At 42.5% G+C, this 17,879-nt stretch overlaps 1 protein-coding gene across 4 annotated transcripts in view; it reads right to left on the reverse strand.

Annotated features, from left to right (window-relative positions):
- The window catches only part of CEP85L (centrosomal protein 85L), a 202,986-nt gene that overhangs the window by 108,978 nt on the left and 76,129 nt on the right, over positions 1-17,879 (reverse strand). For all 4 annotated transcript variants that reach the window (XM_084827392.1, XM_084827391.1, XM_084827390.1 and 1 more), the window contains exon 2: positions 15,984-16,145. Coding sequence is in view for 3 of the 4 variants with exons in the window: in XM_084827391.1 (XP_084683517.1) it covers positions 15,984-16,145 (162 nt within the window). In the remaining variant the exon portion in view is untranslated. The remainder of the gene's footprint in view (positions 1-15,983; positions 16,146-17,879) is intronic.

Below are 17,879 nucleotides of genomic sequence, written 5' to 3' on the forward strand. Positions count from 1 at the left end.
TATTTCTGGGTTGGAGATTCATCTTAGGGCATATGTCGTTTCGTTTTCAGAGCTTCAGTTCAGCATATGAGGTCCTCACAGACAACACAGCACCCATTCAAACAATCTACCGAAAAATTTCAGGGCATGCCGCCTCAGCATTAATTTGTGACCTTTTATCTTGTTATTCATACTAAGACTTAATAGAAAAAGAAGGGGACTCAATCAACTAGCAAAATATATCCCTTGTATTTTAAAAGTATTCATACCATTATGTTTCTGCTTTATAAAAATAGAAACAGCTATGAATTTGATTTCTTGCCATTTTGAAGCACTTAATCTTGACAAGATATTTGATAAAAACAAACTTTTCCCATTAGCAGTATAGCTGCTGGCACTGCTTGCTGCAAGGTTTGCTTTTGCAAAGGAAGGGAAAGACTTAAGCTTCGCTTTTGTTCCTGGCAGTTTAAACATTGCTTACACTGTTTTGCAGTTTCCATGAGAAAACACATCTCAAGCAGGAGCCAAATGAATGGTCTTGGGAGCACTTAAGGCTAAAGCACTGCTGAAGCTAAGCAGGTGTGGATTTGATCAGTACCTTGAATGGGAGATCACTGGGAGCCCCCTGAGAGAGCAGGAACTAAGTACAATAAATAAACATTTTTTAAAAGAAGAAAACAAATCCCAAGTAACAAATTTAGGAGAGGACTTTTCCATATCTGCCCATCACCTGCTGGTGGTTAATGGGCAATTACGATGAGCAGCTCACATGGTGCTGCTCCCTGGCATATTTTCCAAGAGCATAAAAGAAACACAATTAATTAAGAAAGGAAGACTGGGAAAGAAGAAGTATATACAGAAACAAAACTATTGAAATAGATCTCCAGCCCACTGCTATAAAAGTACAATGACGAAAGACAAAGAACAATGCATACACATGCTTTCCCCCACATGATATTCCAGCCAAGCTCCAGTATTCTATAAATTAGTTCCAGAGCTGTCTAACCACCAGAACTGGATCAGAGCTTGTTAGAAAGAGGCTAAAGGTGCGGGGAAGAGAGGGGAAAGGGAAGCAACACTGAATTCTTCTGTCTCCTGAAAGGCATTGAAATGATGCAAGGAACAGGGAGGCAAGAGTTAATAGAGCTCCCATGCTAGAGTGACTCCTTTCTCATCTTGGGCTGGCATAACGCCTGTGGGGAGGCAGAAGACCCAACACAAAGCATTTGAGCCTGTATTCCTCAATGGGTCCTGTGTCTCCTCACAGGCTTGATGGTACTTCTTAGAGATGCAAGCATAAAAGAACTATCCAGACTGAGTACACTGACATTTCAATCTTGAAACTGCAGCAGCAAATGGGCTTATCAATATTTTAGATACACCTTTAATGCATAATGTTTTAAAGCTTATATTTTTAATCTATGAATGTTAATAAACCATGCCCAGTACAGAAAGAGTTCGTGTAAGTATATAAAGAAGTTTGATGATACTGATTAGAATCTTGTTGTTCAGTCGTTCAGTCCTGTCCGACTCTTCGTGACCCCATGGACCATAGCACGCCAGGCCTTCCTGTCCTGCGCACTCTCCCGGAGTGTGCTCAGGTTCATATTCATTGCATCGGTGATGCTATCTAGCCATCTCATCCTCTGCCGTCCCCTTCTCCTTTTGCCTTCAGTCTTTCCCAGCATCAGGGTCTTTTCCAGAGAGTTTTCTCTTCGCATTAGGTGGCCAAAATATTTCAGCTTCAGCTTCAGGATCTGTCCATCCAATGAGCACTCAGGGTTGATTTCCTTTAGGACTGACTGATTTGACCTCCTTGCAGTCCAGGGGACTCGTAAGAGTCTTCTCCAGCACCACAGTTCGAAAGCATCAATTCTTCGGCGCTCAGCCTTCCTTATAGTCCAGCTCTCACAGCCATACATTACTACTGGGAAAACCATAGCTTTGATTAGACGGACCTTTGTTGGCAAGGTGATGTCTCTGCTTCTTACTATGCTGTCTAGGTTTGCCATAGCCTTCCTTCCAAGGAGCAAGCGTCTTTTAATTTCATGGCTACGGTCACCGTCTGCGGTGATCTTGGAGCCCAAGAAAGTAAAATCTGTCACTGCTTCCATTTCTTCCCCTTCTATATGCCAGGAAGTGATAGGGCCAGATGCCATGATCTTTGTTTTTTTAATGTGGAGTTTCAAACCAGCTTTTGCACTCTCCTCTTTCACCCTCAACAAGAGGCTCTTTAGATCCTCTTCACTTTCTGCCATTAGGGTGGTATCGTCTCCATATCGGAGGTTGTTGATAATTCTCCCGGCAATCTTAATTCCGACCTCTGATTCATTCAACCCCGCATTTCTCATGATGTACTCTGCATATAAGTTAAATAAGCAGGGTGACAATATGCAGCCTTGTCGTACTCCTTTCCCAATTTTGAACCACTCGGTTGTTCCATGTCCGGTTCTTACTGTTGCTTCTTGACCCTCGTACAGGTTTCTCAGGAGACAAGTAAGGTGGTCTGGTACTCCCATCACTTTAAGAATTTGCCACAGTTTGTTGTGATCCACACAATCAAAGGCTTTCGCATAGTCAATGAAGCAGAAATAGACATTTTTCTGGAATTCTCTTGCTTTCTCCATGATGCAGCAAATGTTGGCGATTTGATCTCTAGTTCCTCTGCCTCTTCGAAACCCAGCTTGTACTTCCGGTAGTTCTCGGTTCGCATACTGCTGAAGCCTAGCTTGTAGGATTTTGAGCATCACCTTGCTGGCATGTGAAATGAGCGCAATTGTGCGGTAGTTTGAACACTCTTTGGCGTAGCCCTTCTTTGGAATTAGAATGCAAACTGACCTTTTCCAGTCTTGCGGCCATTGCTGAGTGTTCCAAATTTGTTGGCATATTGAATGCAGAACTTTAACAGCATCATCTTTTAGGATTTTAAATAGCTCAGCTGGAATACTGTCATCTCCACTAGCTTTGTTGTTAGTAATGCTTCCTAAGGCCCACTTGACTTCACTCTCGAGGATGTCCGGCTCAAGTTCAGTGACCGCACTATCATGGCTATCAAGGACATTAAAATCTTTCCTGTATAGTTCTTCTGTGTATTCTTGCCACCTCTTCTTAATCTCATCTGCTTCTGTTAGGTCCCTGCCTTCTTTGTCCTTTAGCATGCCCGTCTTTGCACAAAACGTTCCCTTGAGATCTCCAATTTTCTTGAAGAGATCTCTAGTCTTTCCCATTCTGTTGTTTTCCTCGATTTCTTTGCATTGTTCATTTAAGAAGGCCTTCTTGTCTCTCCTTGCTATTCTCTGGAACTCTGCATTCAGTTGGATATATCTTCCCCTTTCTCCCTTGCTTTTTGCTTCCCTTCTTTCCTCAGCTACTTGTAAAGCCTCATCAGACAGCCACTTGGCTTTCTTGCAGTTCTTTTTCTTTGGGATGGATTTCATTGCTGCCTCCTGAACAATGTTACGGACCTCCGTCCATAGTTCCTCAGGCACTCTCATACCTGAACGGTTTAATGGTTTTCCCTACGTTCTTCAATTTCAGCCGAAATTTTGCAAGAAGCAGCTCATGATCTGAGCCACAGTCAGCTCCAGGTCTTGTTTTTACTGACTGTATGGAGCTTCTCCATCTTTGGCTGCAAAGTACATAATCAATCTGATTTCAATATTGACCATCTGGTGATGTTCATGTATAGAGTCGTCTAGAATCTATTATTTACAAAAAGGTCATCATCTAAAGCCAGTGTGGTAGTATAGTACAGTAATCAATTCCCTCTTCATGGGACTGTTGTGAGGGTCACTTATGTTTCACATCACAGATACTACACCGTGAAGAACAATGAAGTATTCAAGAGCTGCTGTTCTAGAAGATTGGGCAGAGACAACTCTTCTTGTCCCCAACTTGTGATTTCTGTATTCCACCTCCAGACTTTTTACTGTCCTCTGTTGGTATATAAGCACATACCAACAAAATTAAGACATTCCTTGTGCTACTGTGTGGACAAATGCTCACAAGAAATTGTGGAAAATGGAAATGTCTACAGGCAGCAGTATTATAATTTGCTATAATGACGCTGTGCAGCAATAATCATAACTACAGATTCATACTTTATGTTTTGGTAATTTATTTCACTGGTCCCTTCCTGATAGAACTGTTTGCTATGAAATCAAATTTTCTAGTGGTGTATTATGCTTGCATAAATAGCAGAAAATACAATAAACATTGGAACTGGTGGCACCTAGGGACAAATCTGCTTCCCTGAGAGGTGCCGCTTTACGCCTCCTTTGCTGGGCAAGAGTACAGAAGAATGGGATGGTGGAGAGAGAAACAGAGAGACATGGGAACCCACAGCAGAGCAGAAGAACACCCCTACTCTCACTTGCACATTCCTTTATCTGCCTCCACACGTCTGAGCCATTCTGGGTATATTGGAGGGTAGATCTGGGTATTCCTCCATGCTGTGTGAAATGCCATGAGGGAGGGGAAGGAGACCAGCAAAAGAGCATGTGAGCAAGAGAAGCCGAGAAGCCCCTCCATTTGCTCTCTTCCTCCTGTAGTGTCAGAACATATGGAGGAGAAGGGAAGGGGGTGAGGGGTAGAGCTGAAAAAGTGGTTGCTTCCTTTGCCGGGGAAGGGAAGCTTAGAACCACACCTCTAAAGATATTGGTCCAACAACAAAACTAATGCTATTACTAACAGGTGCCCAGTACATAATGGCTTAAAGGAAAACACAACCCACTCCACTGTCTATCTTCTTCCTTCCTATGCACCCAAGACATTTCTGATTGCATGAGGTTTCCCTGAGGCATTTGGAGGGAGATAAATTAGCACATGACCCAAAGCATAAACAGGAGATATTTTCACTAAAAGAGAATTGTCCACCCTTTGGGTAGAACTAGTTATTTCCTCTTAGGTCATAGAAAACAATAACAAAGCCAACTCTTCAGCATCCATTCCTTGGTTGCAGTTTTCATTGGCTGCAATGACATTTACTCATTTAAAAACAATTTATTGTGACACACTATTTTATCCCTTTAATGTTGGCAGAGTTAATCTGCATCTGTAGAGCAGATTTATGCAACCAACATGCATACAAAAGGCATAGCAGCAATGATTTCCCATTTTTCTATTTACAATCACAGAATAATTCTTATTTCCCTTGTAGAAAATATATTTTATCATTTGACTACCACAGTACACACTATTCACAGGAGATGACAAATACATTTTCTACAACCTACCGATGAACTGCAGTGCTCGCTGGGATGCTTACTGGTGACTGTTCTTCGAGAGAAATACACACAGACACAGAAATCACAGGCAGAAAACTTTCTAGAGCTGCTGCACACATTACAGTTAACATGAACATGTAAAATATGTTTAAAATTTGTTCTCATAGAACACATTTTTACCTCTGCATGTATGATACATGTGCACATGCCAGTAAACCAGTATTTGACACTGCACAGCATAGAAAGGTATATAGCATGGTGAAATTCCAAGACAAGAGGAGAAAGAGAATATGAGCCACCAGCACAGGTAGGCAATATTGGGCCAGTTCACACAACGCAACAGCCCATCATAGGTTTATTTACTGTGAGGTAAACATTCGCATAACCTTAAAACAGACCATGGGTTATATGAGGGTTGTTTAACCCTCAAATAACCCCCTGCTGCCCAGGTTCAGACTGCACAACAAGCCATAGCAACCCCCGGCTGGGGCTTGCATATTCATAATGGCAGACAGCATGCACTGCACCTCCCTGAGGGTTAATTAAGCCACAATGAGCTATCGTTTCATTCACAGCAGATCACTGTTTTCTCCTTCAAGTGAATTCTCACAGTCTTGAGTGACTAGTCCTTTTCCTCTAAGAAAGATGAGTAGGAATGTAGATATATTGATGTCAGTAGGAATCTCCCCGCAAAAGTATATTTGTAGACAAAAATTCCTATTTGCCACTGTTTCTCTTTATGGTACTTTATGAGTAACATGAAGAAGCACTAAACTCCCATTTAGGACAAACAACACATCTATTCAATGGAAAGTCAACGGAGCAAGCTCAAGCAGAATAAACTGTATTATTATTATTATTATTATTATTTAGAGTTACCTAGTCCTGGTCTACTTGCATTAGTTAGTTTACCACTAAGCATTTCAAGACACTTGAAACAAGTATAGTATCTATCTGCAGAACCAAAATGAAAACAGAACTGTCACTAAGTGAATATATAAAGCCTACTGTGGCTGAGATGCTGCAGTTCTTGTGTTGGGAGAAATGCCAATGGAAAAGAAAGAACTAGCATTTTGGACAATTGTAATGTTATAGTATAAGCTTTTAGTCCAAAAATTTAGTTGTATTCTGGCCAGAGATTTGGGGGGGGGGGGGGGGAGATAGTCCCAGCTGATATAATTTTATTTGCCTTTTTTGTAGCTTCCCTCTTCTCCTACCGTAGTAAGTTGGATTTTTCGGTTTGTAATAAATCATTTTGACGTGACAAGGTAACTACCTCTCTCTTAAGCATTCATTTATTGGTTTTTGAACAGGGGAAAACATTGTTTTGATAATTGTTGAGCAAGACTAGGAAGCAAAGAGCTCTTGTAGCTTTGGAGGCCTGAAAGTGTCATCTCACCTGGAGAAACATCTGCAACTCTGGCTTACCCTCAGTGGGGATATGAAGGTTCCCGAAGTGTACTTTCCTTTGCAGAGTTTATGCAGAAGTAGACCTACAACATGGGGCAATATCCAATCCTGACTGTTCGCATGCAGGGCCCACCACCACTTTTCTTCTGCGTGCAACCAACCCTGCCAATTCTGCTGCTCAAGCAGCCCCCACCGCTTGTGCAATTGTAATTTAGCACTTCCAGGGGAAAGCCCCCAAACTAGCAGAAACACTAATTTCTGGAAGGGGGCAGGTCAGCAGAACTCACTTATGCCATTTTATTTCTAGAAAAAATCCCCAACGCATGTCATGCTCCCACAGGAGGAATCCTCCTCTGAGGAGGAGCTAGAGCTCTCAGACACAGCCAAAACCAAGGAACCACCCGTGGCAGGAGACCTGGGGGAGTCTGGGCCCTCAGGGAAAATTATCACGGTTCCATCCCGGCAGAAGGGGATGGAGGCTGGGCAACCACCTAGCCCCCAAGAGCATTGCCACCTCAAGAGAGCAGGTCAGTAAGGCTCCTTTAAGAAGAAGTGCTTGAATTGAAAGAAGGACTCCTCAAGAGGAAGGTAATAATCAAGAGCAAGGCCTGTAACGAACTGCAGCTGAGCCCTGAACGCTCTGGCAATATAAGTCTGCAGTATCAGTCTAGTGATTGCTGGAAACAATGTCTTCTGCCAGCTCCAATGCCTCTGACCTTGCTCTGTGACTGAACCTTAGTGCTACTGACTTTGGACTCCTGCTTGACTCTGCTTCTTACACTGTGTATTATACCTGACTGCTCATCTGTGTTTGCCCCTCAGCTGCTCTTCAGACCTCTCTTTTGTGACTCTCCCTCTTGTCTGGTAAACTGTGCCTTCGACCATTGCCTGTTCATTGACTTGCTTTTGGCTTGCCCCTTAATTTAACGTTATGCAGAGCCTGATCCAGCCATAGCAGGACACGTGGGGCATAAAATATTCCCAGAATCTATTAATTTTTGCAACTGGGGTGTCTTTATGTCCCCAAAATGAAGCGATGTTTTAGAGGTACAAAATCTCCCATGGGTTTAAAAAAAACTGGTATAGGGAAGCATGCTTAAGTATTCTGGGTGTCAGTAGGTTGGCACACACAAGACCACAAGATGTTAGTTCTTAGTAATAATACTTTTTTCTTACTTTTTCTAATATTTTGAGTTGTAGATTTTTGTGTGTGTTGGATGATAGTTTTAATGAGAAGGGTGGGGAAAATTCCCAAACACAGCAAATATTTCCAAGCACACTGAAATCCTAAGAAGTGTAGGACTTTCCCCAGAATGTGAAGAATTTTATCCCATATCCTTCTTGGAATAGTAGTTGGAAATAGCCATTGGGCTGGTCATAGGAACAGGAGAATCCGACAATTTCAAGTTCCTCATTTTTCTGGCCTTAAGTTCATTCCATCCTGTTTCTACGTAAATTTTCATTTAAAAAAAAAGTTTGTATGGACACTCATATGCATTTTTGAATGCATTTCTCCTAATACACACATTCTGTATGCACTTTTGCATAATGTACACGTGGCAAAAAGTTGCCCCTTATATACTTTTTGGTACATTTCTTACATTTTTATGTACTTTTCCCCTAATATATGCAATTTGAGGGCAATTTTTGTTTGGAGAACTGCACTGCAAAATCTGGAGAAGTGCAAATACCAGAGGACAACTTTGTTGTGGCTTGCATATTGATTCGGGAAATGCAAACTGGTATGTTTGAATCGAAATGCAAACTCAACAAAAAACTTCCACATCCCTAGCTGGTCATTTGTTGTTGTTCAGTCGTTAAATCGTGTCCGACTCTTCGTGACCCCACGGACCATAGCACGCCAGGCCTTCCTGTCCTACGCTCTCTCCTGGAGTTGGATGCTATAGGATGCTATCTAGCCATCTCATCCTCTGCCGTCCCCTTCTCCTTTTGCCTTCAGTCTTGCCCAGCATCAGGGTCTTTTCCAGGGTGTTTTCTCTTCGCATTAGGTGGCCAAAATATTGGAGCTTCAGCTTCAGGATCTGTCCTTCCAATGAGCACTCAGGGTTGATTTCCTTTAGGATCGACTGATTTGACCTCCTTGCAGTCCAGAGGACTTGTAAGAGTCTTCTCCAGCACCACAGTTCGAGAGCATCAATTCTTCGGTGCTCAGCCTTCCTTATAGTCCAGCTCTCACAGCCATACGTTGCTACTGGGAAAACCACAGCTTTGATTACACGGACCTTTGTTGGCAAGGTGATGTCTCTGCTTCTTACTATGCTGTCTAGGTTTGCCATAGCCTTCCTTCCAAGGAGCAAGCGTCTTTTAATTTCATGGCTACAGTCACCGTCTGCGGTGATCTTGGAGCCCAAGAAAATAAAATCTGCCACTGCTTCCATTTCTTCCCCTTCTATATGCCAGGAAGTGATGGGGCCAGATGCCGTGATCTGAGTTTTTTTAATGTTGAGTTTCAAACCAGCTTTTGCACTCTCCACTTCCACCCTCAACAAGAGGCTCTTTAGATCCTCTTCGCTTTCTGCCATTAGGGTGGTATCGTCTGCATATCTGAGGATGTTGATAATTCTCCCGGCAATCTTAATTCTAACCTGTGATGCATCCAACCCGGCGTTTCTCATGATGTACTCTGCATATAAGTTAAATAAGCAGGGTGACAATATGCAACCTTGTTGTACCCCTTTCCCAATTTTGAACCAATCAGTTGTTCCATGTCTGGTTTTTACTGTTGCTTCTTGGCCCTTGTACAGGTTTCTCAGGAGACAGGTAAGATGGTCTGGTACCCCCAAACTCTTTAAGAATTTGCCAGTTTGTTGTGATCCACACAATCAAAGGCTTTAGCATAGTCAATGAAGCAGAAATAGACATTTTTCTGGAATTCTCTTGCTTTCTCCATGATCCAGCAAATGTTGGCGCTTTGATCTCTAGTTCCTCTGCCTCTTCGGAACCCAGCTTGTACTTCCGGTAGTTCTCGGTTCACATGCTGCTGAAGCCTAGCTTGTAGGATTTTGAGCATCACCTTGCTGGCATGTGGAATGAGCACAATTGTACGGTAGTCTGAACACTCTTTGGTGTTGCCCTTCTTTGGAATTGGAATGTAAATGACCTTTTCCAGTCTTGTGGCCACTGTTGAGTGTTCCAAATTTGTTGGCATATTGAGTGCAGCACTTTAACAGCATCATCTTTTAGGATCTTAAATAGCTCAGCTGGAATACTGTCATCTCTGCTAGCTTTGTTGTTAGTAATGCTTCCTAAGGCCCACTTGACTTCACTCTCTAGGATGTCCGGCTCAAGTTCAGTGACCGCACTATCATGGCTATCAGGGACATTCAGATCTTTCCTGTATAGTTCTTCTGTGTATTCTTGCCACCTCTTCTTAATCTCATCTGCTTCTGTGAGGTCCCTGCCTTCTTTGTCCTTTATCATGCCCGTCTTTGCACAAAACATTCCCTTGAGATCTCCGATTTTCTTGAAAAGATCTCTAGTCTTTCCCATTCTGTTGTTTTCGATTTCTTTGCATTGTTCATTTAAGAAGGCCTTCTTGTCTGTCCTTGCTATTCTCTGGAACTCTGCACTCAGTTGGATATATCTTCCCCTTTCTCCCCTGCTTTTCGCTTCCCTTCTTTCCTCAGCTACTTGTAAAGCCTCATCAGACAGCCACTTGGCTTTCTTGCAGTTCTTTTTCTTTGGGGTGGATTTAGTTGCTGCCTCCTGAACAATGTTACGGACCTCCATCCATAGTTCCTCAGGTACTCTGTCTATCAGGTCTAATCCCTGAAATCTATTCCTCACCTCCACTGGATATTCATGAGGGATATAATTTAGGTCATACCTGAATGGTTTAGTGGTTTTCCCTACGTTCTTCAATTTCAGCCGAAATTTTGCAAGAAGCAGCTCATGATCTGAGCCACAGTCAGCTCCAGGTCTTGTTTTTACTGACTGTATAGGGCTTCTCCATCTTTGGCTGCAAAGGACATAATCAATCTGATTTCGATATTGACCATCTGGTGATGTCCATGTGTAGAGTCGCCTCTTGTGCTGTTGGAAAAGAGTGTTTGCTATGATCAGCGTGTTCTCTTGGCAAAACTCTATTCGCCTTTGTCCTGCTTCATTTTGTACACCAAGGCCATGCTTGCCTGTTATCCTGGGGATTTCTTGACTTCCTACTTTAGCATTCCAATCCCCTATGATGAAGAGGACATCTTTTTTTGGTGTTAGTTCTAGAAGGTGTTGTAGGTCTTCACAGAACCGATCAACCTCAGCTTCTTCGGCATCAGTGGTTGGGGCATAGATTTGAATTACTGTGATGGTGAATGGTTTGCCTTGGATTCGTACTGAGATCATTCTATCGTTTTTGAGATTGTACCCCAGTACTGCTTTTCCTACCCTTTTGTTGACTATGAGTGCTACTCCATTTCTTCTAAGGGAGTCTTGCCCACAGTAGTAGATATGATGGTCACCTGAATTAAATTCGTCCATGCCTGTCCATTTTAGTTCGCTGATTCCCAAGATGTCGATGTTCAATCTTGCCATCACATGTTTGACCACCTCCACCTTACCTTGATTCATTGATCTTACATTACAGGTTCCTAAATAATATTGTTCTTTACAGCATCGGATTTTCTTTTCACCACCAGACACATCCGCAGCTGGGTGTCCTTTCGGCTTTGGCCCAGCCGCTTCACTCTTTCTGGCGCTACTTGGAAATACCCTCTGCTCTTCCCCAGTAGCATATTGGACACCTTCCGACCTGAGGGGCTCATCTTCCGGCATCATATCTTTTAGCCTTGTGATACGTTCCATGGGGTTTTCTTGGCAAGAATACTGGAGTGGGTTGCCATTTCCTTCTCCAGTGGACCACATTTTGTCAGAACTCTCCACCATGACCTGTCAGTCTTGGGTGGCCCTGCACGGCGTATCTTATGGCTTCACTGAGTTACGCAAGCCCCTTCGCCACAAGGCAGTGATCCATGAAGGGGCTAGCTGGTCATACAGGTGGGAAACATAAAGAAAAGCTTTTTCTGGCACAAAAATACCTTTGTGGTCTAGAATGGCCCACAATCCTAATTGTGCTTATCTACACTAATCCATTCAGATGAACTCGGCATATGGTGTCTCTTCTATAATTTATCAAACTCATGTACCTGTTTGCTATAGGAATGAAAGGTTAAGGCAGTTCTATGTAAAGATGTGTTACAAAACAAAGTTCAGAATGCAGATAGTTAAGAAGGGAAAGTAATAATAATATTTTAAAAATCAGAGTAGTAATTCAGTACTGATGTTGGCTGAAACTTTCATATACTTTGTTAAACTTGAACTGTGGAATTCCTTTCCCTGCATTCTTGCAGTGATCACAATTTGTAAGGCTGTTCTTCAGTAATTTCTGCCATCAGTTACATAATACCTCCATTGCAACTGAGAACACATGGCTAAGTATAACTTTGAAAATAAAATTCTTCCTGGCAGTCCATCTAGATTATATCATAAATTATGCTGCATCCTAATATTTCCTCAAAAAGAGGGCTAATAAAGCCTAGTCAGTGTTGACGAAAAGGCAATCCAATGAGTTCAGAGTGAAGTTCCGGTTTTCCTCTTCCTTTGAAAAACAGCCTAATGCAACAACTTCAGATAGACAGGAAAACAGCAAGATGATTTAGAGCAACAGCATGAAAACAAAGTAGATAAACTGCATCAGCAGAACTGATAACAAGTCTTTTATTTCTACTCCAAGTCAAAAAAGGACAAACAGAGCATTAAAAAGGGTAGATCAAACAAGGTTGTCAACTAGAACCATATAGTCCAACCACTGGAAATGACAAGGGGTTCCAGATCTAGAGCCAACTCTTTCTGCATTGTGCCTTGAAGGAACACAATCCAATCCTAACCAGAGCAATCTGCATGGCCAAGTTGTCATTTGATCACTTCATCCCTTGTACAACACAGCAGTCAGCACAGGCCAACGCAAACTAAAACCTTTAGGCTGCAATCTTACACACACTTACCTGGGAGTAAGTCCCACTGAATTCAATAGAGCTTCCTTCTGAGTGGACATGTAAAGGTTTGCGTTATTAGTCATTTAATGATGCAGTGACTGGCAAAGCAGACACCCATATATCATGAGGTATTCCATACCTGTGTAATAGCTAGGTGTTCAGTTTGTTTTCTCTTTAACACCAGGGATGAAGGCTGTAAAATGTTCCATTACAAAACTGTTCTTAAGGTCTGGAATTGTTTCCTGATACCAACTAAAATAAAACCCAAGCTAAAACCTGGTTCGCTACCTCTGAGACCCACTTCTCATCTTTCCTACAATAACCCTACTGAGTTTCTTTTAGAAATTTTGAATGCTTACCACGTTCCCCCTACCTTCCTTCCCCTTAAACTTCCTTTTTCTACGTTAAAAGTACTAAAATCCTTAAGCCTTTCCTTATATGTCACATATTCTAGATGCATTGCCATCTTCCCCACCCTCATGCCTTAGGATTGTTTCCTTTTTCTTTGTATACTTCTGAAACATGATAACCAAACAAGACACAAGAATTCAGATGTATCCTAATCGAGAACATTCGCATCTTGTGTCTTTCATAGAAACATGCCTTTTTTCTTTCTTTCACAGCTTAACTTCACTGATTCATTTAACTTGTGATGGCTGCTGTAACTATACATTTTCTCAGCAGCACTGGTCTGGGTACCTGTTTAAGCAAAATTATTTACGATCATGAAACTATAAAAGGCAGTAAAAAAAAAAACTGAGAAGAGACTGACCAGCTTAAAATGTATGGAAAAACAAATGTTTTGACCTGGCACCAAAATGAAAGCAAGGTCAGTGCCAGTCACGTCTCGATGGGGGGGGATGTTCCATAAACAAGGCACCACAACAGAGAAGGCTCTTTTTCCCTAGCTGTCATACAGTGAGTAGACGGCACCTTGAGAACAGCTTCCCCTGCAGATCTCAAGACATGGGTAGGCTGGTATATGGAGTAGAGTTCCTTAAGGTATTGGAGCTCCAAGCCATTTAGGGCTTTATATGTAAGCACCAACAACCTGAATTGGCCCGAGAAGCAAATAAGCCACCAGTGCAGCAACCTTAAGATCAGTATAACTGGTAATCTGGCCATGCCCATTAACATCCTAGCAGGCACGTTCTGCAGTAGATAAGCTTCCGTGTCATCATCAAAGGCAGCTCCACATTCAACGCATTGCAGTAGTCTAACTGGGAGGTTACCAGAACATGGACCATTCTGCCAGACTATAGGATCCCTGTAGGCAGAGTCAAGGGGTCCTTGTAGGCTGAGCCAACTAGATCTAGTTGTTTTCTCCCCATCTTCTTCCCCTGCAAAGACTGTAAATATGCTTAATTCAATGGGTGTGACTTTTCCAAGGAATGGGGATTCCACAAAGTTTGGGAAGTATAGAAATCAATGTTCACTAAATTTGCAACAGCAACAAAAGCCAGCCAAAAACAGTTGCAAGCACCCATCTTGGAGCTGGAAAGGTCTTCAGACCCAGAGATCTATAGTATGCCCAAGGTGTGCATGCACACACACACACACACACACACATACACACCCCATGCAAACAAGTCAACCCAAAAAAACACTGCAGATGCCCATTTAAGAGCAAGGAAGCTTGTTAGATCCAAGGCACACAGACTATACAAGCAAGTGAACCAAAAAAGAATTGTAAAAATACTTTAAAGTGAATTAAGTAATGCACACAATGCCATCTAGGCCCCCCAAGACCGTTAAGTCCACAATCTAAAATTAACTAACTGCACCAGTGGCTCATGCCTACATCCCTTCTGCAAAATGAAACCAATCATACTTATAGGGTTAGTATAAGGATTGCTGAACTAATAAGTGCTTTGAAATCTCAAAAAGCAATTAAACTGCCATCTATTATTAGGAATAATAATGAAAGTAGATAATAAAAATGAAAGAATAAAATAAAATGTCCCTGCAGAATCCATTCTCTCTGAGCAAGTAACTGGCTTCTCCTTTCAAAAATGGACCTGAGGACCAATTATCCCTGAACATGTGCTGAAGGCTTTCTACCTTTGACATGCTTTTTTTTAAAGTCAGTTAACAATGCAATGCTATACATGTTTATTCAGAAGTAATTCCCACTGAGTTAAATGGCACTTTCTCCTGGGTCTATAGGCAGCCTAAAAAAACAAAATTACTCAGGATTTGTAGACTGGCCCCAGAAAAGATGCCTTCACCCCAACAAACTCAGTCACACAGATACACACACACACACACACACACACTCCCCTCTTATCTCTCTCTCTCTGACAGACACACCACTTTAACCTACCCCCTACTCTCTGCTCCCCTCCCCAGAGTTCCCAATGCACACCCATTCATTCACAGCAATTCTGCTTGCACTGGGAATGATAGGAGGACAGGACAAACAGTTTTACCAAACCTCCGCCCCCCTCCTAATGCATGGAAAATAGCAGTGGTTTTGCTTTGCTTTGCCTCATCTCTCTCTCCAAAGCAATGTTCTTTGCTGCAGACTATGACCAGACGACCTGAGCAGCCACATAGTATGTGTATTTTTTTTTCTTATTGTCATGCTTGATTGGTCAGTGTGATGGCAACAACACCCATTGATCAAAAAAATGGAATGGACCCTCCCCTCTGCACAGGACTATGAGTGAAGTTCTGTTTTTAAAGAACATTTTCAAGTTCATAGGGGGATTGTTTCCCCCAGGCAAGCTCAAGAAAATTTGCGATTGCTGAATTGAACAATCTGCCCATGTGTGGCAATTGCACATGCTCAGTTCATCAAAATGAACCTACAAGACTGCTGAAGGAAGACTGAGAGAAGCCAGCAGTAGCACAGCTAAATCCACATAAATAAATAATTAATAATGCAGCAGTTTGAATGACTGTGAGTAACACAGGGAGTTCCCCCCAGCTGCCAGCACGTAAATGTCAGCCATCCCTTCAAGTTGAAGTAAGTGAGTGAGGACTGGCAGGATCAGGGAACTGGGGATAGAGAGAAAGATTAGAGAGGGTGTGTGTTAGTGTGTGTGTGTGTGTGTGATGGACTCCAGCTGGCAGTGCTCTGCCCTCTTTTGCCCTATAAAGGAGCCTTCCCTTATTAAGGCTACAATCCTTTGAACACTGACCTGGATATAAGCCCCACTGAACACAGTGGGACTTACTTCTGAGTAAATATGCTTAGGATTGCACTACATCTCTTATGTCACTGGAAAAATTATTATTTCAATGTCACCTTAATTAGCTCTACTCTACATGACACTCAACTTCTAAAGGTTTCAGGCCATGTCCTCTCTCTGCTTTCCATAAAAGAGACAAGGCGTTTGCTTTAAGCATTGTTACTCACCTTCCACACTATCAGAACAGGAAGTTCCGATGCCAGTGTCCCCACTGTCAGAAGCTATGCTGTGTCTTCTGATATGGGTACTTCGACCGTTTGATGGACCAGTTGTGGCTTGCCACAGTGAATCAGTACCAGGTAACCATCCTGATGAGGAATATTTTGGGCCTGCAGAAAGAAAAAAAATGTATTTCAAAAGCAGCTCAATAGAGTTCAACTGCAAACTGGGTTATAGTGCATCCACATGTGAAAATCTGAGAGACAATGAATAATGCAGCAATTAGTTTTATGGTCATAGCAGAGAGTTCTGACAAAATGTGGTCCACTGGAGAAGGAAATGGCAACCCACTCCAGTATTCTTGCCACGAAAACCCCATGGAACGTATCACAAGGCTAAAAGAGATGACGCCGGAAGATGAGCCCCTCAGGTCGGAAGGTGTCCAATATGCTACTGGGGAAGAGCAGAGGGTATTTCCAAGTAGCGCCAGAAAGAGTGAAGCGGCTGGGCCAAACCCAAAAGCACACTCAGCTGTGGATGTGTCTGGTGGTGAAAAGAAAATCCGATGCTGTAAAGAACAATATTGTTTAGGAACCTGGAATGTCAGATCAATGAATCAAGGTAAGCTGGAGGTGGTCAAACATGAGATGGCAAGATTGAACATCGACATCTTGGGAATCAGCGAACTAAAATGGACAGGCATGGGCGAATTTAATTCAGGTGACCATCATATCTACTATTGTGGGCAAGAATCCCTTAGAAGAAATGGAGTAGCACTCATAGTCAACAAAAGGGTGGGAAAAGCAGTACTGGGGCACAATCTTAAAAATGATAGAATGATCTCAGTACGAATCCAAGGCAAACCATTCAACATCACAGTAATTCAAGTCTATGCCCCAACCACTGAGGCCGAAGAAGCTGAGGTTCATCGGTTCTATGAAGACCTACAACACCTTCTAGAACTAACACCAAAAAAAGATGTCCTCTTCATCATAGGGGATTGGAATGCTAAAGTAGGAAGTCAAGAAATCACCGGGATAACAGGCAGGCATGGCCTTGGTGTACAAAATGAAGCAGGACAAAAGCTAATAGAGTTTTGCCAAGAGAACACACTGATCATAGCAAACACTCTTTTCCAACAGCACAAGAGGCGACTCTACACATGGACATCACCAGATGGTCAATATCGAAATCAGATTGATTATGTCCTTTGCAGCCAAAGATGGAGAAGCTCGATACAGTCCGTAAAAACAAGACCTGGAGCTGACTGTGGCTCAGATCATGAGCTGCTTCTTGCAAAATTTCGGCTTAAATTGAAGAACGTCAGGAAAACCACTAAACCGTTCAGGTATGACCTAAATCATATCCCTGATGAATACACAGTGGAGGTGAGGAATAGATTTCAGGGATTAGACCTGATAGACAGAGTGCCTGAGGAACTATGGACGGAGGTCCGTAACATTGTTCAGGAGGCAGCAACAAAATCCATCCCAAAGAAAAAGAAATGCAAGAAAGCAAAGTGGCTGTCTGATGAGGCTTTACAAGTAGCTGAGGAAAGAAGGGAAGCGAAAAGCAAGGGAGAAAGGGGAAGATATACCCAACTGAATGCAGAGTTCCAGAGAATAGCAAGGAGAGACAAGAAGGCCTTCTTAAATGAACAATGCAAAGAAATCGAGGAAAACAACAGAATGGGAAAGACTAGAGATCTCTTCAAGAAAATTGGAGATCTCAAGGGAACGTTTTGTGCAAAGACGGGCATGCTAAAGGACAAAGAAGGCAGGGACCTAACAGAAGCAGATGAGATTAAGAAGAGGTGGCAAGAATACACAGAAGAACTATACAGGAAAGATCTGAATGTCCCTGATAGCCATGATAGTGCGGTCACTGAACTTGAGCCGGACATC

This window comes from Heloderma suspectum, chromosome 1 (assembly GCF_057233095.1).
Source record: "Heloderma suspectum isolate Gila_16-S chromosome 1, 16-S_ref, whole genome shotgun sequence".
NCBI classification, from domain to species: domain Eukaryota; kingdom Metazoa; phylum Chordata; class Lepidosauria; order Squamata; family Helodermatidae; genus Heloderma; species Heloderma suspectum.